Source organism: Acomys minous (assembly GCF_964271855.1).
Source record: "Acomys minous genome assembly, chromosome: 14".
Lineage (NCBI taxonomy): Eukaryota > Metazoa > Chordata > Mammalia > Rodentia > Muridae > Acomys > Acomys minous.
Genome location: NC_140496.1, coordinates 11,545,209 through 11,560,705, shown reverse-complemented (window position 1 = coordinate 11,560,705; position 15,497 = coordinate 11,545,209). Strand labels below are relative to the sequence as shown.

General features: G+C 46.4%; 1 protein-coding gene across 5 annotated transcripts; it reads right to left on the bottom strand.

Moving 5' to 3' along the window:
• Positions 1-1,656: 1,656 nt before the first annotated feature.
• LOC311582747 (uncharacterized protein C16orf46 homolog) lies at positions 1,657-9,280 on the bottom strand. 5 transcript variants are annotated; one of them, XM_084755992.1, is made up of 4 exons: positions 9,055-9,279; positions 6,772-6,911; positions 5,188-5,435; positions 1,657-3,768 (listed from the first exon to the last, which is right to left on the bottom strand). In XM_084755992.1, the coding sequence occupies exons 3-4, from the start codon at positions 5,395-5,397 to the stop codon at positions 2,755-2,757; spliced, it is 1,224 nt and encodes a 407-aa protein (XP_084612118.1). In that variant the 5' UTR covers positions 5,398-5,435; positions 6,772-6,911; positions 9,055-9,279; the 3' UTR covers positions 1,657-2,754. The 5 variants fall into 5 exon arrangements, with proteins under 5 accessions (XP_084612118.1, XP_084612120.1, XP_084612121.1 ...); XM_084755994.1 differs by lacking the exon at positions 9,055-9,279 and adding an exon at positions 8,813-8,919; XM_084755995.1 differs by lacking the exon at positions 6,772-6,911 and having other exon boundaries at positions 9,051-9,280.
• Between the last annotated feature and the right edge of the window lie 6,217 nt (positions 9,281-15,497).

Sequence of the window (15,497 nt, the reverse complement as noted above, 5' to 3'; positions counted from 1 at the left end):
AGTTCTTCATGTGTCACAGAGGCATCTTCTGGGTATTTTGTTTGATTATCTGGTCAAAAGAAATACAAAAGCTGAACTCAGGGATGTCTGGGGATCACCTGTGAACGCCAGCCTGGATTACACGATGAGATCTCACTTCAAACAAGGGCGGAGGGGCTGGCAAGAGGCTTCTGTGGGTAAAGGAGCTTGTTGCCCTGCCTGCCGACCCGAATTCAATTCCTACGACCCACTTGTTGGAGAAAGAGAACTGACTCCAGTAAACAGTTCTCTGACCTCCAAACACGTCATGCCACATTCAGGTGTAGACACACATGTGCACATTCACATGCATACACACACGTGCACACACAAATGTAATAAACTTGTAAAGGATACTGCAGTTTGTATGGGACTGCAGTGGGGCTCCTGGATTAAAGCCAGGACCTTGCACGTGCTAACAATGCCTACATTTCCTGTGTCCCCAACAAATCTTAGGAAACGTGAGCCCTTTGTTCAGATTGGTCCTCCTAATTCCAAGTTATTTTTAAGGAGCTGCAGGAATAGCTCAGTGGAGGAGCACTGTCACGTGTGTCCACCAGGATCTGTAGACGTTTCAAACTTTTGGTGTATGTGTATGACTGTGGGCCCACGAATGTGGAGGTCAGAGGACACCCTGGGTGTTGGTCCTCACCTTCTACATTGCTTTTCCACTGTGTACAACAATGTGGTGGACCACAGGCTTCCAGGGGTTTCCCTGTTTCTGCTTCCTTCTTGTAAGTACACTGGCATTACAGATACCCACACTGAGTCTACCTTTAACATGAGTGCTTGAGATTTGAACTTAGATCCTTACATTTGCACAGCAGACTCTTACCCACTGAGGAATCTCTCTAGCTGCTTTAAAATGTTTTAAAGTTAGACTACAAAATAATTGTAGGGGCCATGGCACACATGTTAAGGCCAGAGGACAACTTTCAGGAGTCTATTCTCTCCTACCATGGGATCCAGAGCTTGAATTCAGGTCACTGGGTTTGTACATGTGCCTCTACCTACATACATCTCAAAGGCCCAGTAATGGATTTTATAATGCTATTTCATGCATAGCTCACTCTAATTTGTCCCCCAGAACTTAACTCTTATCTGAACAAAGCACTTTTTCTAATTTGCAAAAACATTTAACTATTGTATGTGTGCCTGGGAACACTCTCATACTTACGTGTCATTCATGTGGGGTCTGGCTTGGTGGCAGACGCCTTTACCTACTGAGCCTTCTCATCAGCCCCCAAAGACTTTCTTTCAAAAATTATTTCATGTATGAATGTCATAAGGACATTACTTTGCATGCTAACTTAAAAATTTATATTGTGTGGCCTGGCTAGCATTTTAGATTTTGTTTTCCAAAAAGGTTAGCTATGGGGGCACATGCTTATTATCTGCACACTTAGGAGGCTGAGGCAGAAGATCAGTTCAAAGCCACCTCAAGGCAAGTCTGAGGTGAAACAAAAACATCAGAAACAATAAAAATAAGACCAAAAAAAAAAAAAAGGGCCTAGGCTAACAGACAAGATGTTAGAGACCAAGTGTGTAAAGCAGACGTCTATAGCCACCCTCTGCCATCACTGGGGAGATGGGAAGTCCAAGAGTTCAAGTACAGCCTACTCTGAGCAATTCAAACTATGTCATTACAAAGCAGTTTAATGATCAGATATCCCAAAATAGTTGGAGTATCTCTCCACATGACAATACCGGTTGGCATTAAAATATGATTCATTTACATGTAATGTACAATGTACGGAGCTACACACTGGTGAAAATGAGATAAAGGCAGAAGGAAGACAGAAGGGAGAAGGTAACAGCCTCACTTTGCTCCCTAAGTGTCTAAAGGCTGAGGGTTCCCAAATATTAGCGGCGAGGCAAGGCTGAAGAAGGCAGGTCAGGCCAGGTCACAGTAATTAGTGAGTGCTTCTCCCCAACCAACCAATTATTCCTAACCTGCTCCTCAGGCTAGATTGTATTAATCTGTGGCTAAGCCTCGCAGACACGATGCTTGAGGCTGCCATAGAGGGTGTATCCCCCAAGGCACAGCAGGTACTGGACAGTATATGTCTCTAGTTGTACTACACAGATACGGCACCGAGGACATTTGTAGATCTATCTGGATACAACTGGGATTTTACATCCGTCAAGATCTTTGTTGAGAGAAAGAAATAAGCTGCCTAATTCAAAAGACAAGCTGGTGCCTCTCTAAGCTGACCATGCACTACTAAGCTTAGACACTGCTGTGGGCAGAAGCTCCATCAGGAGACTCTGGGGCCAGAGTGAGAGAGCACAGTGCCTTTCTTATGCTCTGCCTCCCACCATGGGAGCCACTGGGCAAGAAGGCCAATATAGGCTGGTCCCACTTACAGTTTGTAAATAGCTTAGCAGCAGAAATAGGTAACATGAATACAGTGGGTTCTTTTGTTTTCAGTTTAAGAAAACAGAACAAAACAGGGTCTTGTTGTATAGCCCAGGCTGGCCTTGAACTTGGCATCCTCCTGCCTTAGTCTCCCAAATACTAGGATTATAGGTATATGAGCCACACCCAGCTCAATATGGTGCTTTTGAGAATGAATCCAAAAAGGAGGGAGGTGGTGAAGAGCAGAGAGAATAGGGAAAGGAGGAGAAAGGAAAGAATGGCTGGAGGATGGAAAGAAAAGGACAGCGGGGAGATAGGAAGCGGGGACAAATGAGTTTCAGGCAGCGCTTATTCCCAGGAAATTATATTGTGGTAAATCAGAGGACTCTGTGAGAAGAGACTGGGATGATAACCCTGCTTACTGTGAGGGAAGGCAGGAGAGGTTTGGGGAACATTTTGTTCACTAGCGCTTGGGGCCTGTTTTCCTGCTTGCCCTCTATGAGAATGTGCTTATGAGCAGCCCGAGGTGGTCTGGGCTCCTTGGCTTTGAGCCTGGTCCTGCAGCTTTGTACTCCTCGTTTATGCAAAACCTGCAGGGTAGCTAGATAGTGGAGGCTGGTGGGGTTGGGTGTGTGCATAGGGCTTTTCTGGGACATGAGGGACCAGTGCAGGCAGCACCTTTGGGACTCAGATGACAGGGGGTGGGTCCGGGCCATAGAGGGAGGGAAAGGCAGCCCGTCGGTGACCTTCAGGCAGCTGGCAAGCTCCAAGTGTCTCTTTTCATCTTTTCTGTCTGTTTTCAGTCCATCTGTACAAGCCACACCCTCGTTTTTTTCCACCCTCAGCACCTTTTCTTCTGGCTGCCAGAAAACATTCCTTTTTTTCTTACTCAGGACATCCAAGCTGTTGTGGGGAGAGCTTTTCAGCGGGGGCAGAACCACAAGGGCACTGGACATGACAGAGTCGGGGATGGCTGGGTCGGGGATAGGAAGCCCCCGGCTGGCGCCTCCACCCGGGTCCCTGCAGGCCCTGCTGCTAACTGTTCCGGGAAGAGCCCACTCTTCCATGCACCAGATGAACTCCTTGATTTGCAGGCTTTTTTTTTCTCCTTGCAAGTATGTAGGAAAGCAGAGTTTGTTAGGCTCTCTGGAAGCAGTGCTGGGCCCCTGGGAGGGGCTGCTCAAGCTCTTCTCAGGGCTCACCTCAGCCACAGCACCAGCCTCTGATTTCTCAACCTCTGAGGGGGCCCGGGCCTCCAGACTCCCTTGAGAAAGACTCATGCAGAACAAGCAGTTGCTGCCTCCACTGGGGCCTTCTCCTACCCTCCCCTTTTTCACTTTCTTCCTTGACCAGATGCAGGCAGTTGGTGAGGTCCTTCCCCAGCCATGGACCTGCAAACAAAGTAGCATGTTATCCTCTGGCTAGCTGTGTCAGGGCCCTGCTTCCTCCATTTTGGCCACACTCCTATTCTAGCAGTCTGATTTGAACCACGTTTTGTTTTTTTCCTTAAAATTGGCTCATCTCTCTCTCTCTCTCTCTCTCTCTCTCTCTCTCTCTCTCTCTCTCTCTCTCTTACACACACACACACACACACACACACACACACACACACACACACACACACACCTACCTTATCATGTTACCTAGCTAGCAATAAACTTACAATACTCCGGCTTCTGCTCCCAAAAGCAAACAAACTTTGCAACCTTTTCCTATTTTAGATTCAGGTGAGCATTATCATTATAACAGTATTCCAGCAGTATGTTAATCTCGAGTACGAGCAGAGGTAGTTGTCAACTAAAACACTGGACAGTGGCACCCATCCAAGGCCACTGGAGTACTGGCGCAGCTCCCTTCAGGCACAGTTCAGTTCAGCACTATGTGCATTCTCATCCAAGGGTCTCTTGTACTGTGAGTCTGTTTCCCAAACACAGGGAAGATTGTTTAGAAAGGCTGGAGGGGCAGCACGGAACGGAGGCAGTCCTGGGAAGCCGGGACTCCTGGGTGCCTACCTACTCCTGGAGCCGCTGCCACCTAAAACCACAGGACTGCATCTGCAATAAACGTCACTAAGAAGTTAGGGATCACTCATCTGAGCCTCAAATAGAGCAGCCTGTACTTGTTGTATGACCTGGAAACCCTACATTTAATCTTGGACTTGACGAGGTTTCCTTACTATTTACATTTTTTAGTGTATGGGTTTGTCTATGTGCATCCACCCAGGTATGTACAATCTATGTGTGGATGAGCACGCCACGGAATGAGTGTGAGGGTCAGAGACACCTCTGTGGAGTCAGTCCTCTCCTCCCACCTCGATGTAGGGCCCAGGGAGGAAACTGTCTCCAGACTTGCACTGCAAGCACCTCGAGCTACTGAGCCCACTCGCTGGCCGACAGTTCAACCAACCAAGTCACAAGCCCCCACATTCCTTATGAGAATGTGCTGGCGAGGCACCTGCCTTACAGTTTTAAATGCTGCCTTCCACAGGCTTTAGAGAGCCAGGAGGATATAGTCTGTGGGTCTCTCAGGAGCAGAGCTACTGGTGGAGTGATCTCTGGGTGCCACACTTCACCTCTGGGTACCTCAGCAGCCTCCTTCACAGCATGAGGCCCCAGGTGGCTGCTGACATGTTGGAAAGACTAAGCAAATGCTGAGATGTCCTATGTGTGCCCATGAGCACACACTGTCGTCACTATTTCACCTCTGTCCCAAGGCTCCTATACTTAGCACAACATTTTTGATAACATAAACTACTTGGGAAAAGACCGGCAGTAGATACTGAAGTGAGAAAGACCCGAGAAAACACTCACAGCTTCCTCCCACCCGGTGCTGATGGTGAACTCGCAGGCCCGCTCGTCCTCTTCCCGTGTGAGGTCGCTGATGCTGAGAAGAGAGTAAACGTGATCCCTTTCGCTTTTCTCATCTGGACAACTTAAAGTCAGTGCAGTTTCTTCTGTGCCTTCAGTTTTCTTATTTTCATTATTTTCTAAAACAGTCTCACTTTCCTGGCAGAGCTCCATTAATGGGATGATTGCTTATAGTTTTTAGCATCTTCTTCCTGCAAAATCCAATTAAACTTAGTTTTAATATTATTTTTAAATCAAATCAGTAGCCCAAGTGAAATATTTTAATATATCCAAGAAAGACTAAGAATAAACATTTCAAATTTACCCATTTCCAACTGCTGACAAAAAGATGTGGCTAATTTTAGTTAAAGACTAACGGATTTGTGTGTGTGTGTGTATGTGTGTGTGTGTGTCTGTGTGTGTGTGTTCATGCATACATGTGCATGTGTGAGCTTGTGTGGGGCGGGGAGTGGAGGGACAGGCCACAGAACTCTAATGGAAGTCAGATGACGACAGTTCTGTAGCTCTTTCCTTTCATCACCATCCCTAAACACACACACAGTGGTTCTAGGGATCGAACTCGGGTAACTCTATTTGCAGGGGACCTGATGACCCTTTCTGGCTCCCATGAGCACCTGGCATGCCTATGGTGCACATACATTTAAGCAAAGCACTCATGTACATGAAATTACAATAACTCAATCTTAAAATTATATAAATATAAAAATAAGGTGGAGAGATTGAGGAAGAAGCCCAATGTTACCCTCTGGCTCTCAGCACACATGCACATCTGAACACACACACACACACAGACACACAAGGAGTAGGGCTGTAATTCCATGATGGAGAACACTGTATAAACTAGGAAGCACGTATGACTGACAGTGTCCTCACAGGCTGTGAGGTTAATCATGGAATATGAAGCCTCAATTGGCTGGGTCCACCCAATGCAAACAGCACAACCCTCGCTGGTGTGAGGTTTTGCTTTATTGATTGATTTATTTTGTTTGTTTTTTCAAGACTTTCTCTGTGTAGCCTTGGCTGTCCTGGCCTCTCTTTGTAGACCAGGCTGGCCTTGTACTCACAAAGATCCACCTGCCTCTGTTTCCCCAAGTGCTGGGGTTATAGGTGTGCACCACCACACCCTGCTTTTTTTTGTTGTTGTTTTGCTTTTGTTTCTGTGTGTATCCTTGCTTGGCTGTCCTGGACTCACTTTGTAAACCACAACAATCCACCTGCCTCTGTCTCCTAAGTGCTGAGATTAAAGGTGTGCGCCACAATGCCCAGCTCCTGCTTTTCTTTTTCTTTTCTTTTTTCTTTTTTCTCTTTTTTTTAAAGATCATCTTGCTATCTTGCCCAGGATGTCCTGGAACTTGGTAGCCTCAAACTCATGATCCTCTGGCTTCTGCCTCCCAAGTGCTAAGACTACAGGGTTAGGCCAGTATACACACTGCTATAGTTTTTGTTGTTTTGTTTTGTTTTGAAATAAGAAAACAACCATAGCCAAGACTGGATATATAGCTTAAGTCAATAAAGTGTTCGCCTCACCAATGTGAGACCTGAATTCAACGCCACCAGCCGAATGTTAGGTATGATGTCATGCATTTGTATTTCTGACAAAGGTGAGTCAAAAAATGGGTGGATCCCTGGAGTTGGCTGATCCAATTGGTGAGCCTCAGTGACAGACCCTATGTCAAAAACCAAGAGACACACAACAACAACACAAATACAATTTTAAGAAAGCAAAGAAAATAGTTAACAAGTTACCATGTGGCCTACAGAATCTCCAGGGAAGAAGCGGGTCCCAACGCCAGACTCAGAAGAAACTGAGGTTGGGAGCCATGCTGACTAAGAATAGGACCCTGCTCTCGGAAGCAAAGCACTGGGACTGGCCTGGACCACTGCTGTCTCCAGCTCTCACCAGCATGAAAGAACAGTCTTCCAGCCCTCTGCAACTGGCCGCTGCTTACTCCCTCTCATCTCGTACAGTGTAAAGATGTTCAACGGCAGAACCTAGGTCATATGCCAAAACGCTCACTGTATGTAGGAGGCTGGAGGCTTTCTGTTTCACCTTGAGGGGGGCATGCATACATGGCCAAATGTGTGCAGTGCAAAGAGACGCTGTGGCCCTACAGCAGACCTCCAAGCACGGTGGATCTTTGAGACATTTTAATTCTGAACTAGCAACTGATTGGCTTAGGTAATTCAGAATTTGACTCTGATGTCCTATAGTTTGTTCTTTTCTCTTTTAAGAATAATTTACTGGGCATGGTGGCACACATTTTTAATTCCAGCATGAGGGAGGCAGAGGCAGAAGCAGGTGGATTTCTGTGGGTTTGGGACCAGCCTGATCTATGCAGTGAACTCCAGGATAGCCAGGACTACACAGAAAAATGGAAAGCCGCTCTTCCCAAGGACCAGGGTTTGAATTCCAGCACCCACATGGTGGCTCACATCCATCTGTAACTCCTTCTAGCTTCCGAGGGTACCAAGTACCAACATGGTGTACAGACATACATGAAGACAAAATACCCAAATACATACAAATGTAAAGAATGAAAAATTAGGGGGTTGAGCTATAGTTCTGTTAACAGAGCAGTTGGAATGCACACACAAAGCACTAGATTTCGCCCCTAGCAACCAGGCAGGAGGAAGATGTGGGCAGGAAGATTAGAAGTGTAAGGTCATTCTCAACTAACAAATTCAAGGTAAGCCTGGGTCACAAAAGACCCTGTCTAAAAAGAAAAGTGCTTGTTCCTATTCCAATCACCAACTCCATACAAGCATAGGCTACCTGAATGTGTTGAGAAGAAGAGAAGAAATGTGATCACTGCAAGAAAAAGTTCTGTGGTTGATTAATGATGTCTGCCCCCAAAGCAAATTGGTAGTGTATATGTCTGCCTTTGTCAGTGCAGTCGAAATATCTACTACATCTAACTGACACAGTCTCAATCTACCAGCAAGCATGGGAATCAGGTTGGCTGGCAAGAAACAAAAGCCCAGGGTACTGAAGGAAAAAGCATGCTACTGATGTCAAAGACAGGCTGGTTCCTCAAACCTCCTTTGCACCTTCTCGTTGCTCCACACCTCATCTTACTGAAAGGGACGGCATTAAGGGAATCCTGTGGTTGCTATCAGGATTCAGTCTGAGTTGAGGTGCGGTGGTACATGCCTCAACAGCTCGGGAGGTTGAGGCAGGAGTACACCATGTTCCAAGCTAGGCTGCACTACATAGCAAGACTGTGTCTCAAATAGGCAAAATAAAACCTCTTCCTGTGTTAATTAGCTGTACCGTAGGCTTCTATGCCTCCGGGCCACAGCTGCCATGATGCACTGGTTGAATTCCTCTGAGGAGTAGACCATGTAGAACCACCCCCTTGAGATTTTAAGGCCATTTCTATCCCAACTACTTTCAACTCTTGCCCTTCTCTGTTTTGCCTAGGGTCTCGATTTTTGTCTTTGACTCGTCCTGAAAGGATGGCCTACTGAGGGCTCCCAACAGACAAAGTACAAGCTCGAATCCTGGCACTCAGACCTGCTTATGCCTTCCTCCCGTCTAGTAGTCCCAACACACACTCCTTCAAGGCACCTCATTTCATCTGGCTCCTCCCCTTCCTCCCAGTGGCTCCGACCAGTTTGTCTTTCCTTCGGAGGGTCCCAAAGAGCTGCACCAAGCCCCACCCATTGAAGCCCCGACCACCACGCCCCTGCAGACCACGCCCACCAAACGGCTCCTCCCCCCCCCCTCCCCAGGCCCACGCGGCTCCCCAGGTCCCGCCCATTCCAGGCTCCCCTAGAACAGTATCCCCCCTCTTCGTCTTGCTTACCCACCCTAAAGGTCGCCTCCTTCCGCGGCGCTTCCGCTCGCGAAGTGTCCTAGGAAGTCTTCCCCGGGGGCGAGGACGCAGCCTCGGCCACTCAGACGCTCCTATGGAGCCCTGAGGGAAAGAAGGTAAGGAGTAGCTCGTCCCGGCCGGCTACTGCCAGGCCGTTGCCCTAGGTTACTGTCGCGTCGGGGGCGGGCTTAGATGCAGTCTTGAGGGAAGTGACGTAACGCCTCAACAAACCAACTCAAGGGAGAGGGCTCTGAGGGCGGGGCTAAGGAGCGTTCTGTGGTGCTGTGCGGGGTTGCTAGCTTTTCCCAAGCTCCCCCGACCCTCCCACCCCAGCGCCGGTGACTCGCTGCCTTTGGAGGCCTGTGAGGTAATTTCTGCGCGCTGTGGCATCTCTTGTGGGAAATTGCGGCCCGCGTGCTGTCAGCTTCGCACTGTCGACGTTGGGCTGCCAAGAGCAGCCGTTGAGAGCAGCCTTTTGCCTTCTAGAAGGGAGGCATCAGATGCCAGGCAAACAATGTCTGTAGATTTGACGCTTGCCTCCTTTCGGCAGAATTGTCCCTTCCTTCTTGAGATCCAGCATTCTAGTGGAATGCAGGCCCAGAGCTTAATGGGAGGACTCTTTTCTTTCTTTTTTTAAAGACTAATTTACAGTATGAGTGCTCTCTCTGCCATGTACACCAGCACGCCAGAAGAGGACGCCAGATCCCAGTATAGATGGTTGTGAGCCACCATGTGGTTGCTGGGAATCGAACTCAGGACCTCTGGAAGAGGAGCTAGTGCTCTAAACCACTACGCCATGTCTCCAGCCTCTGGGAGGACTCATTCATTATTTGCACATTTTTAAGACAGGGCCTCCCTTGCTTTGCACCGTGGGGTGGCCTCAAATTCCTAGCAACCCCTCCTCCCTCGCTCTCCTTAATCACCATTGAGGGGCTGACTGGTGTGTGCCCCCACTTCCGCTGATATGAAGGATTTCTTGTTCTTCTCAGTGATGCCGCCTTCCTTTCCACAGTGGTTAGCACTCACTGTGCAGCACCCCCTCCCCCCCCACCTCTCCACCCTGCTTCTCTAGGCGCTTGAAAGACACACCCCAGGCTGGGAACCTACGCCTAAAGCCGGGCGCTGAGCCTAGCACCCCAACTCAGGTCTAGCTCCAGGGCCCCTCAACTTGCTGGGTTAAGAAGTATCCCTACAGTAGGAAAGGAAGTCTCCAACAGAGCGGTGAGCCAAAGCCATTTGGAAAAATTAAGGATTACTACTTTTTACAGACTTAGAGCATTAAACACCAGTAAAGATGTGACGTATGTGGCGCAGTGTTCTATGAGGTTGGAATAAAGTCTTCTAGAATATGACTCATGGTTAAGGTATTTCCCCGTGTGTGTGTGTGTGTGTGTGTGTGTGTGTGTGTGTATACATGTGTTATATATGTGTGTATGTGTGTGTGTGTATAGGGGAAATACTGTAACACACACACATCCCAATGTATTTCATAACATAGAAGGGCATGACACATATTTCTAAAATTTTATTTATAAGTATTTTTAGGTTTGTGTGTATGAGCGTTTTGCCTGTGTTTTGTATGTACAGTGAATTCATTCTGCACAGTAATAAAGGCCCACCTAACGTGGCTATTTTGTTATTTTCCAATGCTGATGAGCAAGCGAGGGGCTTCACATGCTAGAGAAGCGCTCTGTCACCAAGATGTGTCTCCAATCCTCGGTGAGGTCTTCCTCAGTAGGGTCTTCACTATGCTGCCTAGTCTGGCCTCCAAGTCAGTGTCTTCCCTCTGTCCCTAAATGCTGGAATTACAAGCACGTGCCACCAGACCTGACCACTCAACCATAAGTCTTACAACCTAAAGTAGAAGAAAGTCTTTTGAAAAGCTCAGAAATTTGAGAAAAACAAATTTCCAGTCTGCTGAAGAACTGAGTCTGCTGGTCCAAATCACTGTCTTTTTCATGCTGGGTCCTCTGCCGAGAGTCTTCTAAGTCTTGTAAGTCTCAGCAGGGTCAACCTTAGAGCTACCTCCAAGGTGGGTTGTGTGTGTGTGTGTGTTTTGTTGTTGTTGTTTTCCTTTGTAAGTTTTAATGTTTTCTGAACACCGTATTTCTTTTCTTGTTTTCTTTGGTTTTTCGAGATATGGTTTCTCTGTGTAGCCTTAGCTGTCCTAAACTCACTCTGTAGACCAGGCTGGCCTCGAACTGACAGCAATCCGCCTGCCTCTGCCTCTCAAATGCTAGGATTAAAGGCATGCTCCACCACGTCCGGCAACCTTTTTTTTTTTTTTTAATTTTTAAGCATATAGGTATTTTGACTGCATGTATGTTGGTACACCACTTCCATGCCTCGTGACCTGTCGAAGGGTGACCTGTCCAAAGCCAGCACTGAATGTATTCATCAACCCAAGGAGAGGATGTGGGGTCAGGGACAAATGTAAAGCAGGCACACACTCAACACACATTCACACACACACACACAGAGTGTGTGTGAATTGAGCAAAGTTCCAACTTTTTTTTCCCTCCTACAGCTTATATATCCCAGCAAAGTCTTCAAGTGGTATAAAAATTACAACGTGAGCCGGGTGTGATGGCGCACACCTTTAATCCCAGCACTCAGGAGGCAGAGGCAGAGGCAGGTGGATCGCTGTGAGTTCGAGGCCATCCTGGTCTGCAAAGCGAGTCTAGGACAGCCGAGGCTACACAGAGAAACCCTGTCTTGAAAAACAAACAAACAAAAAAAATTAATTGCAGTCTATTTTTCTTTTAGTGAATGATCATGTTTCCCAATACCTTTACATGAAAAACATTTTACGTATTATGGGTGAAGAAAATAAATTATTCCCAAGAACCCACATACATTTGTAACTAAGCAACCTGTCATAGATTAACAAAGTGAAAGCAAGCAAGGTAATTTTCCTAGCCAGTTTCTCTTTACTGGCTTTTGTGGTTACAAAAAAAGGATCAATTCTCTTATTATTTAATCTTAAGTGATCTTATAAAAAAAATCTTAAAAGCACCACAAATCTGTAGACATCTTTTTTATTCTCCTGATGTAATTGTCATCTCAGAGGCTCACTGCCTCCATCTGCTAACCTAGGCCTAGTCCTGGAAGCTTCCAGCCTCCATACAGTCTTATCTAGGCCTAGAATGTTCCAGCCTCTGAGACTTAGTGCTGAATAAACTCATCCTTTCTGGTTCTTTCTGAACTCTGGCTGGCTGGTTCAATTCACCTGTTCCGGCTTAAACTTCTCTCCAAGCTGACTGGTTCAATCCAGCTTCTCTCAGCTTCTGACTTTTTGCTCTGTTTGGCCTCAAACTAACTTTAGCAATCTGTTCTAATCATCTGGCTCCTTCTCCTTCTCTGGCTCATTTGTCTTCACCTGTGTCTAGTGTGTTCTCTCTTCAACCTGTCTCTGTAAAACTCTCCTGGTAAAATTGTTTCTGAATTCCACCAAACAAACTCAACCTCCACTACCTCTTCTCAACTTTTTTTTCTTATTAAATCATTTCAGGAAGCTGAAGGCTAAAATGGGCATAAGAAATTAATCATCTTGACCACCAGCCCAGCTTTAGCAAGAGAATCAAGTCAACCACGCTGTCATTGTTCCTGTTCCCTGACCTCAAAAAAATCCCTAGCTCATCTATTAAGAATGTGCCTTTCTGAACTCCAAATTGTTTTCTAATATTTTCTACATCAGGGGCTGTAGGCCTGTCTAGTGATCAATTAAGACACAGACACTTGCTTTATTTTTAAATAGCCTTAGTTAACCTGGGGCAGAGCAGATATCAATCCTCTAAACTACCTCCCATAGTGGGACAGGCATGGGATCCCTGTCTCAGTCCCATGCCATCTGCTTCCAATAACTTCTGTCAAGCTACCTCCCATCCATAATCCCAAATACTTGTTAATGTTCTTCATCTGGGCTGGATTCTTCATCCATGCCGCCAGCCATGTGCTTCTCCTCTAGCTAACCCATGGTGGCCTTCCTCTCTTCACTTCAGGTCTCTCTCCTTTTTTCTTCTCCTGGCTGGCCGTCTTTCTTCTTCCCAGAATTCCTCTCTCTCCTAGCCCCACCTATCTCCTTTTCCCTGCCCAGGTAGGATGGCTTTTTATTAAGCAAAAGGTAAGCCACAGAGATAGCAAGCAGTAATTACCATCAAAATACATCAGACCATCCCCCAACAAGAGCCACTAACAAAAATCATCCTAACCTAACTACTAACAATCTATTTCTCCAAATTCTCTCTAAGATGGTGACTGAATCATTAATCTGCTCCAGCAGCAATGCTTGAAAAAGATGAATTGCTATTATTGTAAGTGCCAATGATACTGCCCTCATATATTATGAGGGATGCCGTGGCCACAAGGGCAACAAATAGCAGATGCTCCAGCCAACTTGAGAGCATGAAGCCCTCAGGACAGGTAGTCCTGGCGCTTTGCCTCTCTGAGGTACACTGAATTCCTAAATTCTAAAGCTTTTTGTTGTTCCTCTCGCATGGGTCTCAACAGTGCCCATAAAGGTGAGGGGTCTGACCATCTGGAACTGAAGTTGTAAGTGTTCATGAGCCTCCATCTAGGTGCTGAGAATTTAACCCAGGTTTTTGGGAAGAACAGCCAGAGTTTTTAGCAACTAAAGCATCTCTCCAGCCCCACACCCCACACCCATTATATTTCTGAAGTTTTAATTCTTTGAAAACATTCTTCAAGAAAAGACAAAGACGAAAATAAAAAATAAGGCAAAGAAAAAAAATATTCTTTCAGAGTTTAAAAGTCCACAGGAGTGGTGGTGGATGCCTGTGATCCAGCCCTTGGAAGATGAAAGCAGGAAAGTCTGGAGCGCCAAGTGGTCCTTGACTGTACCATCCAGTCAGCCTGGGCTCCATGAGAGCCTGTCTCAAAAGTACAAAATAAGCCAAGTGTTGGTGGCACACACCTGTAATCCCAGCACTCAAGAGGCCGAGGCAGGCAGATCCTTGTGAGCTAGAGAATATCCTGGTCTACAGACAAGTTCCAAGACAGCCAGGCTGCACAAACCAAAACAACAGAACAAGCCAAAAAAAAAAAAAAAAAAAAGCCAACAAAACATTGAAGTCACGCATGGTGGCTCACCTATAATCCCAGCACTTCAGAGGCTGAGACAAGAGGATTGCCAGGAGTTAAAGACTAGCCTGGGATTCTGTATCAAACAAAGCAGGCAGGAGAAAGAGAAGCCCACTGGCATACTATGTTTAAGAGGGCTGGGCATGTGGCTTAGTGGTAGAGTGCTTGCCTGCTGTGTGTGAGACAAGAAAGAAAGAAAAGCAGTATTCATTTGGACCACACAAAAATGATTATAGCCGGGCATGGTGGCGCACGCCTTTAATCCCAGCACTCGGGAGGCAGAGGCAGGCAGATCGCTGTGAGTTCGAGGCTAGCCTGGTCTACAAAGTGAGTCCAGGACAGCCAAGGCTACACAGAGAAACCCTGTCTCGCAAAAACCAAAAAAAAAAAAAAAAAAAAAAAGATTATAGAATTCAATGTATATTCAAGAGAGTTGAAAAAGCAAGTTAGGATATGGTCAGCGTGTGTGTGTGTGTGTGTGTGTGTGTGTGTGTGTGTGTGTGTTGCATGTGCCTGCAAGATAGAGGACACACATGTCTTCTGACCTATTCTGTTGAGATGGGGTTTCTCAGAACCTAGAGCTAACTTAGAAGCCAGCACGCCCCAGAAATCTTCCTGTCTCCCTGCAGCCACCTTTGGCTTTTTAGGTGGATCCCAGACATTCAAAGCCAGGTCCTTATACTTACCCACTGAGCCATCATCACCAAGCTTGGTTTTTAACTGTTTTTCCTACACATGAATGTTGGCTGCCACATCACATGAAGTCAGGTAAGAGTTTTCTACCTGTGCTATTCAAGCATAAAATTTTGGAGCTTTAAAAAATCTGTTTTCAGATGAGCACAATCCAAGTTAATGGTTACACTGCTAAGGGACAAATGAAAAGTCAGCCCAGGAAAAGTAAAAACCCTTTCAGTGACCTTATCAGTATCACCTTTCTTTTCTGTGAATTGGAGTATAGTAATACATAGGTTGGTGGTTATAAAGAAGCAATTAAGATTAATTAGCCTAATTTGCAAGCACACAAGAGACCTCTGTCACCTCGTGTACTTTTTTTTGGTGATGATAATACTACTTTGTGGTGATACTTGGTGGTAGCTGTTTTCCATCAGCAGTGTCTGGGAAAGCACTTTCCTCTGCCAAGGAAACTGTTCCTTTGCTACTCCCCACCAGGTGTTAGTGTCTGAATCCTTCTGTGCATGGTGTTCACACACATTGTTTTGTTTCTGTTTGATGGTGGCAGAATTTGTATATATGTTCTTATTTGAGCTTGTATGAGCCCAGGCTGGCCATGGGATCTGTAACCAAAAGATGACTTTGAAGCCTTGAACCTCTGGCCTC

Coding starts and splice junctions, on each gene's coding strand:
- LOC311582747 (XM_084755995.1), bottom strand. CDS start 5,397: ATGGAGCTCTGCCAGGAAAGTGAGACTGTTTTAGAAAATAATGAAAAT. Junction 3,769..5,187: donor GCACCGGGTGGGAGGAAGCT/GTGAGTGTTTTC, acceptor CTTTGTTTGCAG/GTCCATGGCTGGGGAAGGAC.